The sequence below is a fragment of the Alligator mississippiensis genome, chromosome 2, assembly GCF_030867095.1.
Source record: "Alligator mississippiensis isolate rAllMis1 chromosome 2, rAllMis1, whole genome shotgun sequence".
Lineage (NCBI taxonomy): Eukaryota > Metazoa > Chordata > Crocodylia > Alligatoridae > Alligator > Alligator mississippiensis.
The window spans coordinates 126,012,484-126,032,079 of record NC_081825.1 but is presented as its reverse complement, the minus strand read 5'-3'; the positions used below and the strand labels follow the sequence as shown (position 1 = coordinate 126,032,079).

At 41.8% G+C, this 19,596-nt stretch overlaps 1 protein-coding gene across 4 annotated transcripts in view; it reads right to left on the bottom strand.

Annotated features, from left to right (window-relative positions):
* The window catches only part of ZGRF1 (zinc finger GRF-type containing 1), a 50,965-nt gene that overhangs the window by 5,114 nt on the left and 26,255 nt on the right, over positions 1-19,596 (bottom strand). For all 4 annotated transcript variants that reach the window (XM_019500091.2, XM_019500093.2, XM_019500092.2 and 1 more), the window contains 10 exons: positions 19,204-19,388; positions 18,130-18,317; positions 16,342-16,481; positions 14,658-14,804; positions 9,493-9,607; positions 7,099-7,358; positions 4,995-5,154; positions 3,886-3,963; positions 2,832-2,979; positions 919-1,046 (listed from right to left, as the gene is read on the bottom strand). In XM_019500091.2, the coding sequence (XP_019355636.1) occupies positions 919-1,046; positions 2,832-2,979; positions 3,886-3,963; positions 4,995-5,154; positions 7,099-7,358; positions 9,493-9,607; positions 14,658-14,804; positions 16,342-16,481; positions 18,130-18,317; positions 19,204-19,388 (1,549 nt within the window). The remainder of the gene's footprint in view (positions 1-918; positions 1,047-2,831; positions 2,980-3,885; positions 3,964-4,994; positions 5,155-7,098; positions 7,359-9,492; positions 9,608-14,657; positions 14,805-16,341; positions 16,482-18,129; positions 18,318-19,203; positions 19,389-19,596) is intronic.

Here is a 19,596-nt window from a genome sequence, read left to right as displayed (position 1 = left end):
CTATCAGGGCTCTTCTCACTTGAACAGCAACAGCTTGGGCATGGGCATGGGCTGCTGAGAAGCAGGCAGTAGGATGGGTTCCCTGGGGCTACTTCTGGTGCCACATTCAGCTCTCCACTACTGAGGCAGGGCTACACCTCCCATGGCAGAGCCTGGGGGTGGAGGTTGTTTTTCCATCCTCTTGCCCTCCCCAGAAACACTGCTAAGCACTGGGCTGCACCTGACCAGCTTCTACAGCCAGACAATGCAGAGTTGCCCCTGTCGCAGCAAAGACTCCTGGTGGGGAGAGGGCCCTCTAAGTGGGCACCAGGACTAGTGGCCCCATTTGTTCCCCCTTCCCCAGCCCTGTTATACCACTGCCTCCTGTCTGCAATCCAGTGCTCTCCCCATGGTTAGTGCCCAGGCTCATGTCCTGGTTGGTCAGGCAGAACTGCCCCCTGCACCTTTGTTTCCAGGAAGGGACATGATAGACAGACCAGGAGCTACAGCAGAGGTCTCCTGCTGCAGCACCTTCCCAATCCACCCTGCATGCCCATCTTGGAAACCAAGGTATGTCAGACAGTTCCACTTGGATGCACTGGAGCTGTCAGCTGTATGGCTCCCCTGAAAAAGTCTCATGGCACCCTGGTTGAGAACCCACTGCTCTATATGCAATTTGAGCTACTTCTATATTTATAAAAATATGGTTCTTTATATACTTAGTAGTTTGTTTTGTGCTGGGTTCCCTCTTTACAGAATTAAATGGACAGCAAGTGCATCCATTCAAGAGGAGAATTTAACCCTTAATTAGTCTTGCTTTCTAACAGTCTGAGAGTCTGAGTTAATCACATTCTTAAAAAAAAAATCTAGTCATTATAGAGTTGCATTGCCATCACCTAAAAAACATCTCTGAACAAAAACATAAAAGACTGACTGTACCTGGCAATGGGGAGCAGAGAGGTAGGTTCTGTCATCTGACTGCATTCATCCAACACCACCAGTGGAAACTTAAGGTTATTCATACAAGGGAATGGGCAGGCAGCACAGGTTGCTCCAACCACTCTTACCTTTGTCAAGAGCAGAAAGGAAGAGAGAAGACAGATTATTCAATACAATCTTTACAAAATAGATAATTGACAATAGAGCATTATAAGATTATCTTGAAGATTAATTATCTTCAAGAAAGGGAGGAAAGTCTTCAAGAAAGGGAGGGAAGTGGATCCGGCTAACTCTTCAAGAAAGGGAGGAAAGTGGATCCGGCTAACTATAAGCCCATTAGCCTGACTTCTATCCCAGGGAAGATCTTAGAAAAGTTTATTAAAGAGGCCATCCTTAATAGACTGGCGGACGCCAACTTCTTAAGGGATAGCCAGCATGGGTTTGTTGCGGGTAGGTCTTGCTTGACCAATCTCATTTCCTTCTACGACCAGGTGACCTATCACCTGGACAAGGGAGAAGAGATTGATGTCATATATCTTGACTTCAAAAAAGCCTTTGATCTGGTTTCCCATGATCACCTCTTGGAGAAACTGGCCAATTGTCACCTTGGGTCCTCCACGATCCACTGGCTGGAAAACTGGCTCCAGGGTCGGACCCAGAGGGTAGTAATTGATGGAAGTCACTCATCGTGGTGTCCTGTGACCAGTGGGGTCCCCCAAGGCTCTGTCCTTGGACCCATACTGTTCAACATCTTCATTAATGATGTGGACACTGGAGTCAGAAGCGGACTGGCCAAGTTTGCCGATGACACCAAACTTTGGGGAAAACCATCCACACCAGAAGACAGGCGGGTGATCCAGGCTGACCTGGACAGGCTCAGCAAGTGGGCGGACGAGAATCTGATGGTGTTCAACGCCGATAAATGCAAGGTTCTCCACCTTGGGAAGAAAAACCTGCAGCATCCTTATAGGCTCAGCACTGCTATGTTGGCTAGCACTATGGAAGAAAGAGACTTGGGGGTCATCATTGACCACAAGATGAACATGAGCCGGCAGTGCAATGCTGCGGCTAGTTAAGTGACCAAAATGCTGGCTTGCATCCACAGATGCTTCTCAAGCAAATCCTGGGACGTCATTCTCCCCCTGTACTCGGCCTTAGTGAGGTTACAGCTGGAGTACTGCATCCAGTTTTGGGCTCCACAATTCAAAAAGGATGTGGAGAAGCTTGAGAGAGTCCAGAGAAGAGCCACGCGCATGATCAGAGGTCAGGGAAGCAGACCCTACGATGACTGGCTGAGAGCCCTGGGGCTCTTTAGCCTGGAAAAGCGCAGGCTCAGGGGTGATCTGATGGCCACCTATAAGTTTATCAGGGGTGACCACCAGTATCTGGGGGAACGTTTGTTCACCAGAGCGCCCCAAGGGATGACGACTAGGTCGAATGGTCATAAACTACTACAAGACCATTTCAGGCTGGACATAAGGAAGAATTTCTTTACTGTCTGAGCCCCCAAGGTCTGGAACAGCCTGCCACCGGAGGTGGTTCAAGCGCCTACATTGAACACCTTCAAGAGCAAAATGGATGCTTATCTTGCTGGGATCCTATGAACCCAGCTGATTTCCTACCCTTTGGGCAGGGGGCTGGACTCGATGATCTTCCGAGGTCCCTTCCAGCCCTAATGTCTATGAAATCTATAAATATAGGCACTTGTAGTACAGATAGTACTGTATTATCTAGATAGCGACACTGGATTCCAGCTTCAACTAAAAACACCCCCTATACTCTCACTTTCTCAGGTGCTTTCAACTTGCTGGAATGAATTTCTTTAGGGATAAAATTTTCTAGATTTAGTCACAGTTCACAGTGTCCCTATCAGTGGTTCAAATATTCACTTTCTTAAAACATTCTGTTAGTACCTGTTGCAGTATAGCTTTATTTGTTCCCAGCTTGTGCTGCTCAATACTCTTCCTCACATATATCTTTTCTATTGGTGTTAAATCTTCTTTCATCAAGGCAAGCAGTTCCTTTAATTGTTCATTTTCACTTCCTGAGCCAGCATGTAAGCTTTAAAAGACAGTATTCGTAACTCATATTGCAAGATAATTATAACTGATTTTGAACTCAACGAACATGCAAGAGTGAAATAATCATGTTTAGTACTTCAGTAGTGCTTTATAAACTTGAACTAGTTTACCCAATACCAAAGTGAGATAGGTATTATCCCCATTTTAAACTGCAAAAAAAGATATATAATGAGTGAACTGTCCAATGATTGTCTTGATGAGTGAACTGTCCTGTGAGCTGAGAAGAATCTGTAAACTATGACTGAACACCTCTAAGTCAGAATCTCCTCTGAACATAATTATACAACAGTGCCATGGAGCGTTGGTTGGCTACGAATAGCAAATGTATACCCTCTCTGTGCAAATTAAGCAATATGCAGCTGGTGATTCTGAGTAGCTAACGATTTTTTTCAATAAATATTTTCAAACTCTGCTGCAGTTCAATCTTTTATATGCTGTTTATATCCATTTCAAAGTTAGCTTAACCCTAAGTGATAAGTGGACAAAGCCAATTTTATACTAATATAACTCTAGAAGATTGTTATAGATGTAAAACCCATAATCCCAATTCTCTCCACTTTCTCAGCTCTACACTCATGCTCACCTCTCTCGACTGCTTATCACGGTCAGTAAAATCTTTTCAGCCCTGCCTCCTCCTCATTTTGTATTTTCCTATCCCCCGAATCTCAGTCATTTAACATCATTAATTCTGCTCTCCCTTTTTTCACTCAAAGGTTCTATCTCTACTCAGCAACAGATCAACACTGCCCCACTATAATCAGCAGCTGCTGAAAGAAACACATTACAATCATATTTCCATAGCTTTCACAATATATTTCTTACAATATTATACACTATTACCAATCCTATCACCTATCCAGTGCCCTAAAGAATTTAACACGCTTACCTGTGTGGAAGAATTGGCCTGGCAATTTTTCTAATACTTCCCACTCGGATAAAGTCCTCAAACCCAAGATTGAGTAGTCTTTGGGGAAAGAAGAAGAACACAAGAGACAAAATTTAATGTTTTAGTGGAATATAACGAGAAACTTGCATTCAAAATACTGTAGGTTTACATCCAAACACTTGTTAACACAAACTTTTTGCAGTCGATTTATCACATGAAGTAATGCAAGCATTTTGTATAGTACAAAATGCACAATTATTTTATTTTGACAGCTGTAGATGAGTTTTACTTGTTATGCATCACATAGGAGTCCTCTTAGAAGAATTCTATTAATCTCCTATTACCTTATCCCTGCCCCTCCATTCATGCTTATCTTCCAGTCCTACAAACTTTATCACACCTTAACCTCTTCCATCTTCTTCCCAATGTTTCTAGTTTTCCTTCAATAGTTCTACTCAACCCAAAATTAACACAGCTCAAATCCACTTAATAGTCTGTTCACCGTGTATATCAGAATACACAATTGACTGTCACCATGACAGTCTTACCCTACCGTTCCTACCCTCTTGCTAGCTACACTGTCACCCATTTGAAGTGTGTTGTGTGATCTGCCCATCTTACTTTGTGGTGTAGTTTGCTATTAATTTCATAGAATCACAGAAAAGTAGGGCTGGAAGAGACCTCAGGAGGTCATGTAATCCCTACCCTACCCCCTTACCCTACCTTCTACCATACTTGATGCCCCAGTTCCACACAAGGTTCTTCTCTTGTCCTCTCTCTAGAACAGGTTCATCCAACTAGCAGCCTGCAGGTTACACATGACCCACAAGGGGTTAACATGTAACCCACAGGCTTTCAGCCAGCAGCCACCATTGCTTTTGCAGCTGCAGTGGTTGAGGTCTCCAGGCTTCACCTCTCTCCACTGCTGCTGTGCCACTCCTGAGAAGGATGCAGCATGCATCTTTTCCATTGCTAACCAGCTGTGTTAGTTGGGGGTAGGGGTAGGGGTGGCAGAGCTGGGACCCAGATGAACCTTTACATGGAGATGTGACATATTTGCTACCTATGGAACACACACACCCAAAGCATCTTAATTCAATATTACCTACCCAAGAAGTACCCTGTCAACAGCAACATTAGTGGAAGCAGCAATCAAAAGCTTCCATGGAGTTGGCCTTGGGCCCTTAATCACTTCACTGCTTTCAAAGAGTTGTACCAGGAACAAGACCACAACTGACAACAAATAGCTCTTTCCAGCTCCAAAAACACCTATTGTTTTAGAAGAAAAATACAAGGTTACAAATGAAGAACTTCAGAGGACACTTCATTTAACAGCAATGTAATGAAGTGGTTTTTTGAAGTATTCAGGTGAGATTTCTATATCAGGGCTTCCTTCAGTAGCATATCACTTCATGAACCAAACACAGTGCTAGGGAACCTGCTGACCTGAGCTTTGAGTTTATCGTCTGAAATGATATGGAACAGAGCAAGGATATATAATTATCTGGGCTGGAAGGACACTTAAGGTGTTTTGGTGAGTTGTTGTGGGCGGCGAGGGTGTTGTTGACCCAGCCCAGTGTGATGGGGGGCTGAAGCAATTGGTACCCTACATCCACTGCTGGGGGCACTGGACATACTGGACGGGCAGGGTCTCCATAGAAACCAGCCTGGGGCCCCCACAGGCAGGGCACACTTGGCAAGTAAGATGGGATGGGGCCAATGTTCAGGAGGAGAGCAGCTGGGTCTGGGATCGCAGGGTGCTGACAGCGCAGGGCCAGGGTCTGGGACAGAGCCAAGATCTGCTCCCTGCAAATCCCTGCAGGACAGTAGCCAGCCCCTGCCTGTGGAACTGGCGCCCGCAGAAAAGTGCGGGGAATGGATCACAGCTGTTTCCAGGCCCCAGCCCTGCACTGTCACCACCCTACGATCTCAGTCTCGCTGCCAGTCTCAGCACTGGCCCCCATGCACCTGTGGCCCCATCCCATCTGCTCAGCCAAACGTACCCTGCCAACTGAGATCCTGGGCTGGTCTCTATGGAGACTCTGTCCGCCTGCCTGCTATCTCCATCCAGCATCCCCAATGGTGGGTTTGGGGTGGATTGGCAGCAGCAGCTGGGCAGAGTCCAGCTGCCATGCCACCACAGCCCCACTGTGCACCAAGGGGTAGCAGGATTGGCCAGGTATGCCATGGCTTGGGATGCCCCGACACCAGTGCCTGGCAGGGCCAAGGAACCCACCATGAGCCAGATAAAATCCCTTGGTGGGTACAAATTATTTCAAGAAATGAATGCAACAGGATTGTTTGCAAAGCATGGCTTTGTATTAATGTCTTGAAGTACAGAAAGGGAATTATGGAAGCAAAGAGATGACTAATATTACTCAGATTCATAGATGCTAGGGTCAGAAGGGACCTCAACAAATCATCGAAACCGACCCCCTGCCTAGGCAGGAAAGAGTGCTGGGGTCAGATGACTCCAGCCAGATGCCTATCCATTATACTCATGGATAATACTCTTTATAAATACTCATTATAAGTGAATACAAGCAGCACAGATGGCTGTAAATGTTCAAAGCATAATAATTTATTTTTAAATATAGGTACCTTGACTCAAGTGTACTGATGTGACATTATTTTTAATGCCTTTATTTTATTATCCAAATAAATAATGGGTCCCATTAAGTGTGGGAAAAGACATCTCTCTGAACTGAAGATTTTCCTAGCTGTTTTAGATACGACGCAATGGAAGGTAAAGACAGTAAGGAGGCGAAAGTGATGGAGGACAAAGGCACAATCAAGAAAGTTTCAGGGTTATTTAGCAAGCCAGTGCACAGTATGATGCAGGAAATGCTCATTACTTTGTAATGAGAAAAACTGATAGGAGTATGTAAAATTTACAAACCCTGATTCTGCAGCTCTTCAGGGCTTTTTAGGAAAAGGAGAGGGCCTGGTTTTACAAAAGGTGTTTGATGCATGGGGGCAGTGGGCATAAGGACAGCTCTCTCTTTCTATATTGTATGGTACATGTACACATATAAACAGAATAAAACACCAGTCTATTGGCTTAGCACTGAAAGATTTTAGGTCCAAGCATTTTACTTGCACTGGCATAGATCAAGTAATCAAGCATCACTTGGACATGTGTGTGTGCAATAAAGGAGCTAAAGGGATAATAAAAAATAAAAGCTGTAATTTGTATAACTCCTCATTATTTACCATGTATGATTGTGATGGGGTGGACCTGCTGTTCTTCCTTTTCTGCACTGCTTTCATGTGAAGACATCATCTGAGCTATTTGAATCAGTGCTCTAGCTTGATCCATGTTGAGCTGGAATTCCTGGATCATCTTTTCAGCCAGTGCCAGCGTTACTTCTGGACTGAGTAACCCCCAAACCATTGAGCATTTTGTATTCAAGGCTGGTGGAATAAATTTTCTTTTGTTGACTCTATTATTTGCATGTTCGGTATTGAATGGCCTAAAAAAATAAAAAAAATAAAAAAAAAAAAGTCACAACAGCCAAAAGAAAAAGTAACTTCAAGCTTATTGCTACAAAATGAGTCAATGCACAATTTACACTATATTAATTTTATCCGCATACACACATATACACGCATGGGAAAGTACCATTCTAAGGGAGAAAAACGTCACAGTAAGTTAGAACTCGAGCATACTTTAAAATAAAAATGGTGGAAAAATTATTTCATTAACGAGGTCTGTATTAACATTAATATGAATACCCTTTCTTCTATGTTGAAGTCAATAAAATCTTTATATGGCTGCCAAATATTTTCAAATGGTATTACAAATAATGTAAATAAACATTTGGCCTAAAGACAACTATAGAATGAACAAACTATAAAATGATTGCTGCTTTGACTCAATAGATTTTCTGTTTGCTAGACAAAAGAGCGCCTAATTTTAACACATGAGTAGGAACACCATCAGTAAACACCACCTTACAGAATATTAGGAACATATTGTTAGTTAGTTTGATTTTTGCATATTTGAATGAGGGTCATCTGAAATTTGTAGTACAGATGTGCTAACTTGTGTACACTTGTACTGTATGTATGGTTTAACAAAGTTATTACTGGTGGTCCACAAATTACTCTATGGATATACAAGTCAGGTTTTCTATTCAAACTATAAAAATTACATAGAGGTCATAAGTGTACTCTAAATACATAAGCTCCCTTCAAAATAGTAAACTAGTGATGCCCAATCTTCCACCACTGTGGGCTAGATGTGTGGCATGGGGCCAGTCTGTGGGCATGATCCCACACCAGCCCTGCCCCAGATCTGGCCACAGAGCAACTGCATGCACCAACCCAATCCGTGCCCAATAATCTAGCACACAGGGCCATGATACCTGGCCCACAAGTCCAGAAATTTGGCAGCAAGGGAGTAAGAATTAACACTGACACCACGCCCTGCTACCAAATTTCCAGACCCATGGGGAGCCCTGCAGGCCAGATGACAAAGAATCACAGAAAATCAGAACTGGAAGGGACCTCAGGAGGTCACCTAGTCCAACCCCCTGCTCAAAACAGGACCACCCCCAACTATATCATCCCAGCCAAGGCTTTGTCTAGCCAGGTATTACAAACCTCCAAGGAAGGAGAGTCCACAACCTTCCCAGGTAATGTGTACCAGTGCTATACTACCCTCCACATGAGAAAGTTCTTCCTAATATCTAACCTAAACTTCCCTTGCTGCTACTTGAGACCATTTCTCCTTGTTCTGTCATCTGCCTCCACTGAGAACAGTGTAGTTCCATCTGCTTTGGAACCACCCTTCAAGGCAGTTGAAGGCTGCATTTAAATCTACTCTCAGTTTTCTCTTCTGCAGACTAAATAAGCCCAGTTCCCTCAGCCTTTCCTCAGAAGTCATGTGCCCCAGCCTCCTAACCATTTTCACTGCCCTCTGCTGTAGTCTCTCCAATTTGTCTACATCCTTTCTGTAGTGGGGGGCCAAAACTGGACACAGTACTCCAGAAGTGGCCTCATCAGTGCTGAACAGAAGGGAAAAATCACCTCCCTTGATCTGCTGACAATGCTCCTACCAATGCACACTGCTGGCTCATATTCAGCTTACTGTCCACTGTAACTCTCAGGTCCTTTTTTACAGACCTGCTGCTTAGCCAGTCAATCCCCAGCCTGTACCTGGGACATGGTTCCCCAGGCCAAATCTAGCCCCAGGAACGTCTTGGTTTTTAAATTCTGAACAGGAGCATCAGCAACTCCCAGGCAAATGGAACTTAAATCAATGAAATCAAATTAACAGAACTTTCAAAGTTGTTCTACTAAATGAGTGGTCATTAAGAAACATAATATTATAATCTCCAGATTATAAGGAATGAGATGCAAATAAGTCTAAACCTTTATTCAAATCCTTAAATGAGATTTAACCAAGGGATTAGTTTTCACCCTCAATTCATTAGATGCGAACTAACCTCGCTTCATTTATTGAGGAACAATATAATCCTGCTTTAAATTCTTCTTGGCCACTTTTAATACAGATATCCCAAAGGAATGCTTGCTTGTTCTTTCCACACCTACTTCAATATGTACATGAGTAGCATCATGAAAATAGCAATGCTTATTACTTACATTTTTAGTAAACACTGTAGTATTGGTAAACTATTTGGATTGAAGTATTCCTGCATATTTCTCAAACAGGTGAGCTCAGTGCTAGCATTACAAACCAGCAAAGCATGAACAATCACTGGGAAGATAAACAAGAATGAAAATCAGCCAGAGAAAACAGTCAGAATTCCAAAGATATTGCATACAACTCATTTCTAAGGCTAAGTAAATACTTGTCATCTAGGAGTGATTTACAACTTCAGTAGGAAACGCTTTGCAGGATGCAAATTTGGATTAAAAACCACAGCATTTGCTATAGTATTTTAAGGAAACATTTCAGTGGCTTTGGAATGTAGGAAATGAACTTTTGAAAGAGGTCTAATTCATGCTATGAACACTCAAAACTTATTCTCTCTCATACAAAATTCTGTTGCCCAACAATACACCATCTGTATTTCCATTTTTTAAAATCTCTGATCATAGTGGCTATTTTCCAAAGCAGTTTTTGATCAGACAAATAGGTTATAATTTCTCTTAGCATATAGCAACAAAACAATTGTATGTATTCTGCAGATCAATTTTAGTGCATTGCTTGTTTACTTCTGTGGACTAAATCTGAGGTGCGTTTTACGAAGTATGCAATGTAGTATTTTACCTAACAAAGGTATAATAAAATGACACGATGATCACAATATCTAAGTTCACTTGCAATGTTTTCCAAGGTCTTCCCATAATAGACAGTACAGTCTGTAAATGTGGTTCTGTCATCTGTAATAGTGATTGCTGCAGCTAGAGTCACAACTCTTATTTTCGTTTTACTTTCTTCAGTTCAAAAAGAACAAGGGACTGAAAGTTTTTATGCTTGATCTCCATCCAAAAATGTGTTTCTTTTTTAAAAAATTTGTAAAGCATTAGCAAATTAAATTCAGTTATTTTGTTGACTGGTTAGCTAGACTGCACTTTTTTTGCTATAGAAATATAAACAGAGTTGCTGACTGATACCATAAAATTACCTGAAGTTCAAGATTCTGCAATTAGGAAAAATTGATTAACATTTCTCATATATATAGTATTTACCTGACTACAAGCCAATCCTGAATTAGATTTGTAATAATTTTCCATATATAGAATCTAATTATTGGAGGATTGTCTTAAATTTGTCCCATCACTGCATCGGGGAAAGCAATGGTAGGGGGGCTAGGGGTGGGGGAAACAGTCAGGGGGCAGACAGTGGAGGAAGCAGTGGGTAAACAGGCAGTAGGGGGCAGGTGATGGGGAGATTTAGGGGAAAAAAGTTGGGTGGCTCTACCCAGGTCAACAGCATTTCAAGCCATGGTGACTCCACAGCTCAGCATTGCTCAGTAGATGCAAGTATTCCTGATACCACCCACAAAAGATCCATGCGAGGTGGTGCTTTTCCCTATCTTGGAGGTGTTCAAAAAGAGGTTAGACAAACACCTGGCTGGGGGTCATTTGACCCCCGCACTCTTTCCTGCCCAAAGCAGGGGGTCGGACTCAATGAACTAATAGGTCCCTTCCAACCATAGAAATCTATGAATCTATGCACTAATTAGCCCTTCCCCCCACCTTGTGACTGGAACCAGGTGTGCTTGTCATGAGTCCTTGGATGCTCCAAAAATATATATACAGATGAGATACAGGACAACCTGGTCTGCCTTCACTCCACGGAAGGTGGGGGCCACACTAATGATATGAGCCAAGGTAAGAGAGAGGGTGACAGGGATTTTGGGTGAACTGTTTGGGGCCCCATTTCCTGATATTTGCCAGGTATTTAAGGCTGGTGAAGAAACAGGAATCACTGGAAGTGGGAAAGGCACAGCTCATCTGTGGGAGTAAAGACAAGGTCAATATGTATGCAATGTCGTGGCTTACTATGACTTGAAATAGTCCGTCATGGGGGGGGGACTATGCTTAATGGGCATTTCTATATGTCTTATTCAGATGGGCTCCACTAATCTATCCTTGTGGTTGGTTCCCATCAGTATGTTTGCCCAATGTAGGCCATGTTTTTTATAGTCAGGTTCAATGTTGGCTCCATTTAATCAACTTCATAGTTGGTTTCCATTGCTGAGCACACGCCAATTTTCGCAGCAGTTTAATGATAGACAATGTATTTAGTGATATTTCCTTATATGTGATTATAAGAAAAGAAGCTTTTTTCCCCCATGCCAACTGGAGGGAAAACCTTGGCTTGTATTCAAGTAAATACAGTATATTGCATGCTTTGGACTTGCTTACAGAAGTCATCTTCTGTGCTATTGCCACAAATAAGGTGGGTTTTTAAAATTATTTTGTCTTAAAAACTGGAAAGAACACGTAAAATAGATAAAGGTGCAACAATGTATTGGTCACATATTGGATCGGCACCGATAAAAGGAAAATTAACATTATTGGCTTTTTTGGCTGGTATCGCCAATAACCTCACCGATAAATGCTGTGTGTATGCGCACAGCCGCAACATGCACACAAGCAGGAATGCAGCCTGGTAGCTTAGAGAGCAGTACCCTGCAAGTAAGGCTGTAGAGGGGAAGGGGCATGGGGGAGAGAAGGCGCATGGCAGGGCAGATCAAGGCCCCCATGATGAGGCAGGGAGTAGGGCAGGGGCAGGAGTAGGTGCTGCCCAGCCAGGGTGGTGAATGGGACCCCAGGGTCAGGTGTGGAATGGAGCCACAGGTAGTTCATCCAGGGGGTGTGGGAGGGAGAGGAGAGGGGTCACCTCCCTGCACTGCATGCACCCTTGGAGGACTTGGGGGACATGTGTCCCTCCAGATGTGTGTGCAGGATGGAGGCAGGCTGCCTGCTGTGGGCTTGGGGCTGTGCCAGCTTCTTCCCAATAAAGGGGCTTGGAACTGGGTTGGCTCAGCTGTGTGGGGCAGGTGGCAGTGGCAGTGTCAGGGGTAGTTATGGGGATGTGGGCTATAGGAAATTTAAGGGCAGTTAAAGCCTCCAAGCCCCTCTTAGTGCTGGCCCTGCTCAGAGTACTCAGCTCTGCTGCCTTTCTCTCAGGGACCCCACACTGTAGGGTGGGCTGGAGGTGCATGACTGGTGCAGGGCTCCTAAGGCAAAGGCAGCAGAGCAGTGTGCCCCGAGCAAGGAAGGCACTGGGGGGGGGGGACTTGGAGGGCTACAACCACCCCAAAATTCACCTTAGCCCCCCCCATAGCCACTCATTCCTGTGCCACCGCTGCTGCCCACCCTGCACAGCTGAGCCTGCCCTGCTCCCACCCCCCACACTGGGAAGAGGCTGGCACAGCCCCTGGCCCCTGCCCATAGCAGGCAGCCTGCCTCTGCCCCATACACATATCCGAGGAGGAATATGTCTCCCATGCCTCCCTGGAAATGTGTGTAGCAGTGGGGAGCCACCCCGTCTCCCCCATCCTCAGGCTCCCCCCACACCACCTGGACAAGCCACCTGTGGCTCCGTCCTTCAACCTGCCTCAGGGTCCCATTTACCTCCTGAGCTGGGCAGCGTCTGCCCCTGTCCCTGCTCCAGTCCCTCCCTCCATCTGCAACCCCATGCCCCTTCCCTCCCTCCTTCCCTCCTCTTCCCTCACACAGATTAATTTGCAGGGTACTGCTCTCCACGCTGACCGGCTGCATTCCTGTAAATTGGCTATCAGATCAGTATGAGCCAATATGGCTGATTGGTAATTGGCTAATGGTGTCAGCCAAGAAAATCTTTATCGGTGCACCCCTAAAACAAATCCTATGCTAATCCAACAATAAAACTGCAAAACCAGACAAAAATAATCCGTGGCTTAGGAAGCATTAAGGGCTCAATCCTACACTTCTTCCTCCAGACAAAACTCCCATTGAATTTGGGGCCCTGGTTCTGAAAGGCATGTTAGTATGCCCAAGCTGCACATATGCATTGTGGTATTTTTAATGACTCTTCAGTCTGTTAAAACTAACTTTTGAATTTTCCAATGTTTGCACTGAAGAGTACAATTTTAATGTTACACTGAGTTTACAAAGCAGGTGTACATTTTTGCCCTTTTCCAAGAAGTGCACAACCACACAACAGATAGTACTGCTTTATTCCCTTCCATGGCTTTACTGCAATTCAAACAACATTAACAAAACACAAATCTTAGCCTAAGCTTTTCCCCGCCCCTGTATTTGTCAGTTTCTTGGGTTTTCTGTAGCTCTCCCCTGTAGCGTCTTCTCTATACCTGGTTCCCTCTCCTTCTAAGGAATAACACATATGCCAACAGCAAAATGCAATAAAGATAACTAAGTGAAACTAAAAGGCCTCTGGACTAAATCCAAAAGAGGAGGAAGACAATGTCATTTACTTTTGAACTATTTATTAAATAATAAATAGGACACAGTGGTTCATTAAAGACTTATCAATTTTGAATCAACAATGTTTACATTCAGAAACTCGCTGATTAAAAGCAACTCAACAGCAATAAGGTTTATTAAGTAAAATGTATGCAGCTTTGTTCTTCTGAACATTCTAAACTCATTGATCCTTTAATTTTACTGGGATCTGGCAACATAATACAGAGAAAGGATATCAGCACAGTCACAGACTTATCTTTATTATGTACAAGGTCTTGTACGTAGCCAATTTTTAAAAACATTGAGGACATACTCTTCGATATGGTGACTATCATTTTGCAGAATTTGGGGGTATTATAGGACTTCTTCACCTACCCAACCTGGCCAGTAGGGAATTATAAATAGGCTACTATTGTTTAAAATCAGGGGTTTTCAACCTTATTAAATAAGTGTACCCCCAGCAGCCCCCTTTTCAGTAAGTGTACCCTGGGAACAGGGGTGGCAGGGAGTGGCCAGACATGGAGCGGGAGCATGGCAAGTGGCAGAGTGGTGGCAGCTCAGTGTGTGTGTGGCCTTGCTCTCGCCTTGCCCCAGCTCTGCTCCTGTGAGGCAGCGACACGGGGTGGCGGTGCTCTGTCCCCACGTGCCCCCTTGGACCTTTCAAAGTACCCCTGATCAACAACCCCTACTTTAAATAGTTGATCAAAAAATATTTTGCGCTTTAAGATCTTTGGATGAAGGAAATTCTCAGAGCTTTATAAATACGACATACTCATAGTAAACTGACATTTGAGGCTTGAGAAATGGCCAGTTTGTGCTATGTCACTGCTCACACATTTATCAAAAATATTTATATACAAAATATCTTTAAGCAAAAAACTTACTGCTGGAGTGCCAGTTTGAGGGGCAGAAGCCTTTCAGAGGCAATAATTCAACTTCATTGTTAGCTGATGGTCCAAAGAAAGCACTGCATGCAATGAAAGTTTCCAGGGGTTCAAAGTTGAGTGTCTTTGAAACAACCCAAAGATCATCTGTCACAATAATACACCCATTAATTTCATTTTTCTACACTTCTGCTACTGTAGATTTGAAAATAATAATCAGTGTTTATTATTTTGCAAATTAAACCTTTAGAACAAAAAATATAAGTACCAATTAAAATAAAAGGGATAATTACAAAGCTTTAAAAGATTTGTTAGTATAGTCATTTAAAAGGGAGTAACCAAATAATTCCATTAGAGCTACCACAAATAACATCAAGTACAGAACTAATGTGCTAAAGTTTCTTCCCTGTGGCTTTAGTATTTAGTGACTTATGACTCATCTAAAGTTTTAATGTTTTTCAGGCTATTTGGAGTTCAGATGAATTATTAAAAGGAGCAGTTCTCATTGCCAACCACAAAACCATAAAGAAATTATACTTAACTACTATTTTGTTAAAGCACTAAAAAGATCACAAATGCTTTAAAAGAGGACTTCAGCTGATGGTATGCTAGTCTAAAATGGCAATCCATAAATCCCTCTGCTCACCTGGAGGCCTTCCTACCATGGAGTCCTGGGTTCAGATTTATTCCAGGTTTTTTTTTTCCAGTGATGATTATATAAAATGCATGAACAATGGCAGACAGCAGGGACTAGAATCCAGGATTCCCTAGGTATGAAGTCACACTGTCCACCCTTCACCTCCTGGCGATCTCTTTCATGCAGTTAGGGGCTTACCCAAGCATGCAGGTCTTGAGACAAAGTCCACCAAGGGCAATACCCAAATTCCCTGTTCCTGGTATCTAATGTTTCTTGCATCCCGCTTTCTCTCTTTCAGCTGCTCTTAGGAAACAACCTAAAACAACCACTCTCTCTCTCTCCAATCTCCCCGTTCTAATCTTCAAAGGGAATTTACAAAACACCTGTCATAGACAAGCCTATGAACTTCACTTCATAAATCTATTGGATACAAAAAATAAATAAATAAATCAGACTACATATAGACATTGGATTCATGGCACATTATAACCTGCCTGCCATTCGATATCCCCGGGTAACCTCTCTACATTTTACCAGCCACATTCTATCACCAGGTCAAAATTTCTCCCTTCCCTCTGCCACACACCTACCTGTCTCACACCAATAGTTTCCCATTGCCAATCATCCTCGCTGCAAAAAAATGCAAAATGCATTTGCATTTTCAGACCAGTGCTTTACATATTGGTTTCTATTCCATCCAGGAGAACACAAAACACCAGAAGACTCTCCCTATGCCTGAAAAAGGTTGTTTTTGCCCGAAAGCTTGCAAAGGACAAGTTTTCCAACTATTTAGTTGGTCTAATAAAAGATACTGCATTTACCCAAAAAACTTTATCTGTCTTAGGAGACAAGTAATCCACACGCCAATTTCTAAAATGGCCTCCTAAGAAACCTGGGATACATCTCAGTGCCATGCTCAAGAAATAAAGAGCACAATGGGGACAGCTTTGGTTCAAACTAAATGAGAAGCTCATATAGCACTGGCTGGTTCAGGGGGATTTCAAGGTCAATTCTAAACTTACCAGTGAGATGCTCAGATTTACTTACCTTTGCTGTACATGGAAGAGTGCTCCTTTCTGCTCAGTTTAAGATATATTTTGTTTTTAGAATCACCATCAACTCTAGCATGTAAAATTATAAATTTCTTTAGCTTACTAAACTGTTTTCTTTGAACATCAAAGGCTTTTCTGTTAAAAAAGGTCAAGAATCAACATTTAAGCAAAACAAAACAGAAAGGCAGAATTCTGATTCACCACAGAAATAAGGATCCAACACTTATGAGGAATACCAAAACATTTTAAATGTGTTAATGTTCTTGCAGACTTTTCCCTGACAAGCACTATTTATAAACAAATGCATTTAAACTAAATATTTTGTTGATTTAGCCAGCCTCAGATTGCTCCTCTTCCTCCCTCAACTTAGCAATTGGTGTAAGTACTATAAAATCATCCTCTCTGCTACTAATATTGCTGCTGAATATGAAAAAGTTAAAACGCTGAAAATGCAAATATTTAAGATTAAATTTGTTTCTTTTCTACTATCCAGTTTCAATAGGAAGCTACATATGACGTACTACACCTAATTTTTAAAGATGCTCAGAAAGTTTAATTAAATTTTGCGGTTTCTATAAAAACAGAAGAATATTTTTCATAGAACTGTTTACAGATTATCCCTACTAATTTTACAACTCCCTATAAGAATCTCAATATTTTAACTACACAGAAATCATGAACATAATCAGTAATCATCTGTGCTGCTACCTATAGATTTCAGTAGCATCTTATAACTGATATGATCTTTGATAACTGCCTGTTGGGTTCTGAAGGGTTTCAAGGAAAGAACAAGAAGAGGATGTCAGAAAATGCTATCAGACCATTTTAGATTTAAAGTTCATAGTTGAAAGGTTCCATTCAAAACCGCAAGGACTATTTTTTGTTAAGTTAAAACTTAAATTCTGCAGAAATTGATGGCTTGACAACTCCCTGTCCCTTGTTAAAGAAAATTCCCCATTCTCCCCTAAAAGAAGTGTTTCATATGGTAAGAGGTTTTAATCACAGCTAACTTACATCCCAATTAAAATAGTGATTTGAAGGTAAAAATATGCAACTATCAGTCACCTAATCACTGCTGCCAATTCTTAACTGATGAAGAGGCTATAGAAGTTTTTTGGCTAGTAGAATATTTCATTTTAATGGAGACAACACTTGGAATAGGGCTGCCACATATAACATTTTAAAGGGTAGTAAAATTTTACTTTCTCTATCATAACAGAAATGCCAGGATTAAGATTTGGATGTAAGGCAGTTCACTTCACATTGTCTGTTTGAAAAATTCATGTTCACATTCAGACAGTTAAAGAGCTCTTAAACTGTAAGAGTTCTTAGAGGGATGGAAATTTAATTTCTGGAGAAAATGCCCAGCTAGCGTGCTTTCCACAGAACATTTCTAACTCGGCATTGCCAAGTGGATTTGTCAAACTCTGGTCAAAAAGCATTCTGAAAAATATTAAGCAATGACTAGTAGTGAAAGCAGGACAATCAGAAGGGATTTAATTAAGACAACATTACATAGAGTACCTGGTACCTATGATCTGAGCTTTTTTTCTTCCACTATCATAAGAAAACAGTACCTGAAATACCACTACTGTAACTAATCTGTCAGACAGCTCACTTTTAAACTGCTACACAAAATCATTAACACAGACTGAACGGAGTTCCAAATTCTTTTATGGTACTAGTTCACTGAAGTGTATGGAGTTAGAGCAGCAAATTTGCAGCTGGACATTTAGAAATATTATATATCATATGACATGAGTTGGACATATTTTCAATATACCTCACCAAAAGCTGGCATTCCTCATAGAGGAAAATCCTCTGACTTCTGAGGTAAGCTCCAATACTTTTTATATCATGAAACACTACATTGGGTCTGGAATTTTTTTGTCCTGGGTTAACTTCTTCTACCCACTTGAAAAATTTACACTGGTCAGCTTTTGGGGCATCACAGGTATAAAAAAGACGACCCTAGAACAGAAAGAAGCCATCAAAACTTATTTAAATAAGTGCCAATGCAAGGAAGCTAGCCCTACTTAGACACTATGTAAATAATAAGAGAATAAATCTGTTTTTATGAATGTCCATGAGTCTGCTGGAAAACCAAGAAGCTGCAGAAAATCAGTTCATTTTTATAACTGCATCCTGAGTGCTAATCAACTATCATAGTATTCAAAAAGAAATTTAGATATGCAATCTCAATTTACATACATACATACATATGAATATAATATACAGGTTTCCCTTGCTTTATGGGGTACAAGCATTCCTGGAAAATGGTGCATAACTCGAATTCACATAAAAGGAACCCACTTTACAATGTAACAAACAGGATACGTTCCAAGACCTTGACTGTACTGACTCCCCAGACCCATTTCCACCACTTTTGGCAACAATAGAAATATATGTCACAGACAACGAGCGAGGCACACAGAAGACTACAGTTTGGTGCGTGTCACTGCCACAACGCACTGCACAAAGCAACTGACTGTGGGCTTCCTCCAAACTGATCACATAAAAGAGTGAATTTACCTTGCAAATAACAAATTTGGTATAAAAAGGATCATCACATGTGAATTCTCACATACAGAACCTGCATAAAGTGAGGGAAACCTGTATAAATATTATATATTACACACACAGATGTTCATAGACGGAAAAGATCTCTCAGAACATCAAATTAATATCAGGTATTAACGCTGCTATCAGATTAGAAATTATATAGCTGTATATAATTACTAGCAGCTTATATAATTGTAAAATACACAGGACCATCCTGTAACTGTTCACTGAATATAATCCAAGCATCATGTGAATAAATCACCAAAATTTTAAATAAACAAGCAGCAAACAGTACCTTATTTTTACCTTCTTTTTTAACCATAACAAGCTTTGCAGGTTGCTTGTGATTGCAGAGAGGAACACAGTTTTCTTCACTTTCCCCTTGGCCATCTACCACCGAAGTGTAAAATGATATGTCCACTTTCAAAAGAGCCTTATGTAGCCTTTCTGACAGCTCAAAAAGCAGTATGTTTAAGTGTTCTCCATATGAAAAGAGAGAGAATTTAGGATTACCTTAAAATACTTACATACATATAACAGTTAAGCAAACATGTGCTTCACGGTTACTTTTGCTTCTAAATCAATAGTGCCAGTTTTTTCAAGGCATTTGGACCTAGCCTCTGAAAGTGACTAAATATCTTCAAGATGCAAAATTCATAACTTGCGTATGCACGCTCATGAGTTTCAA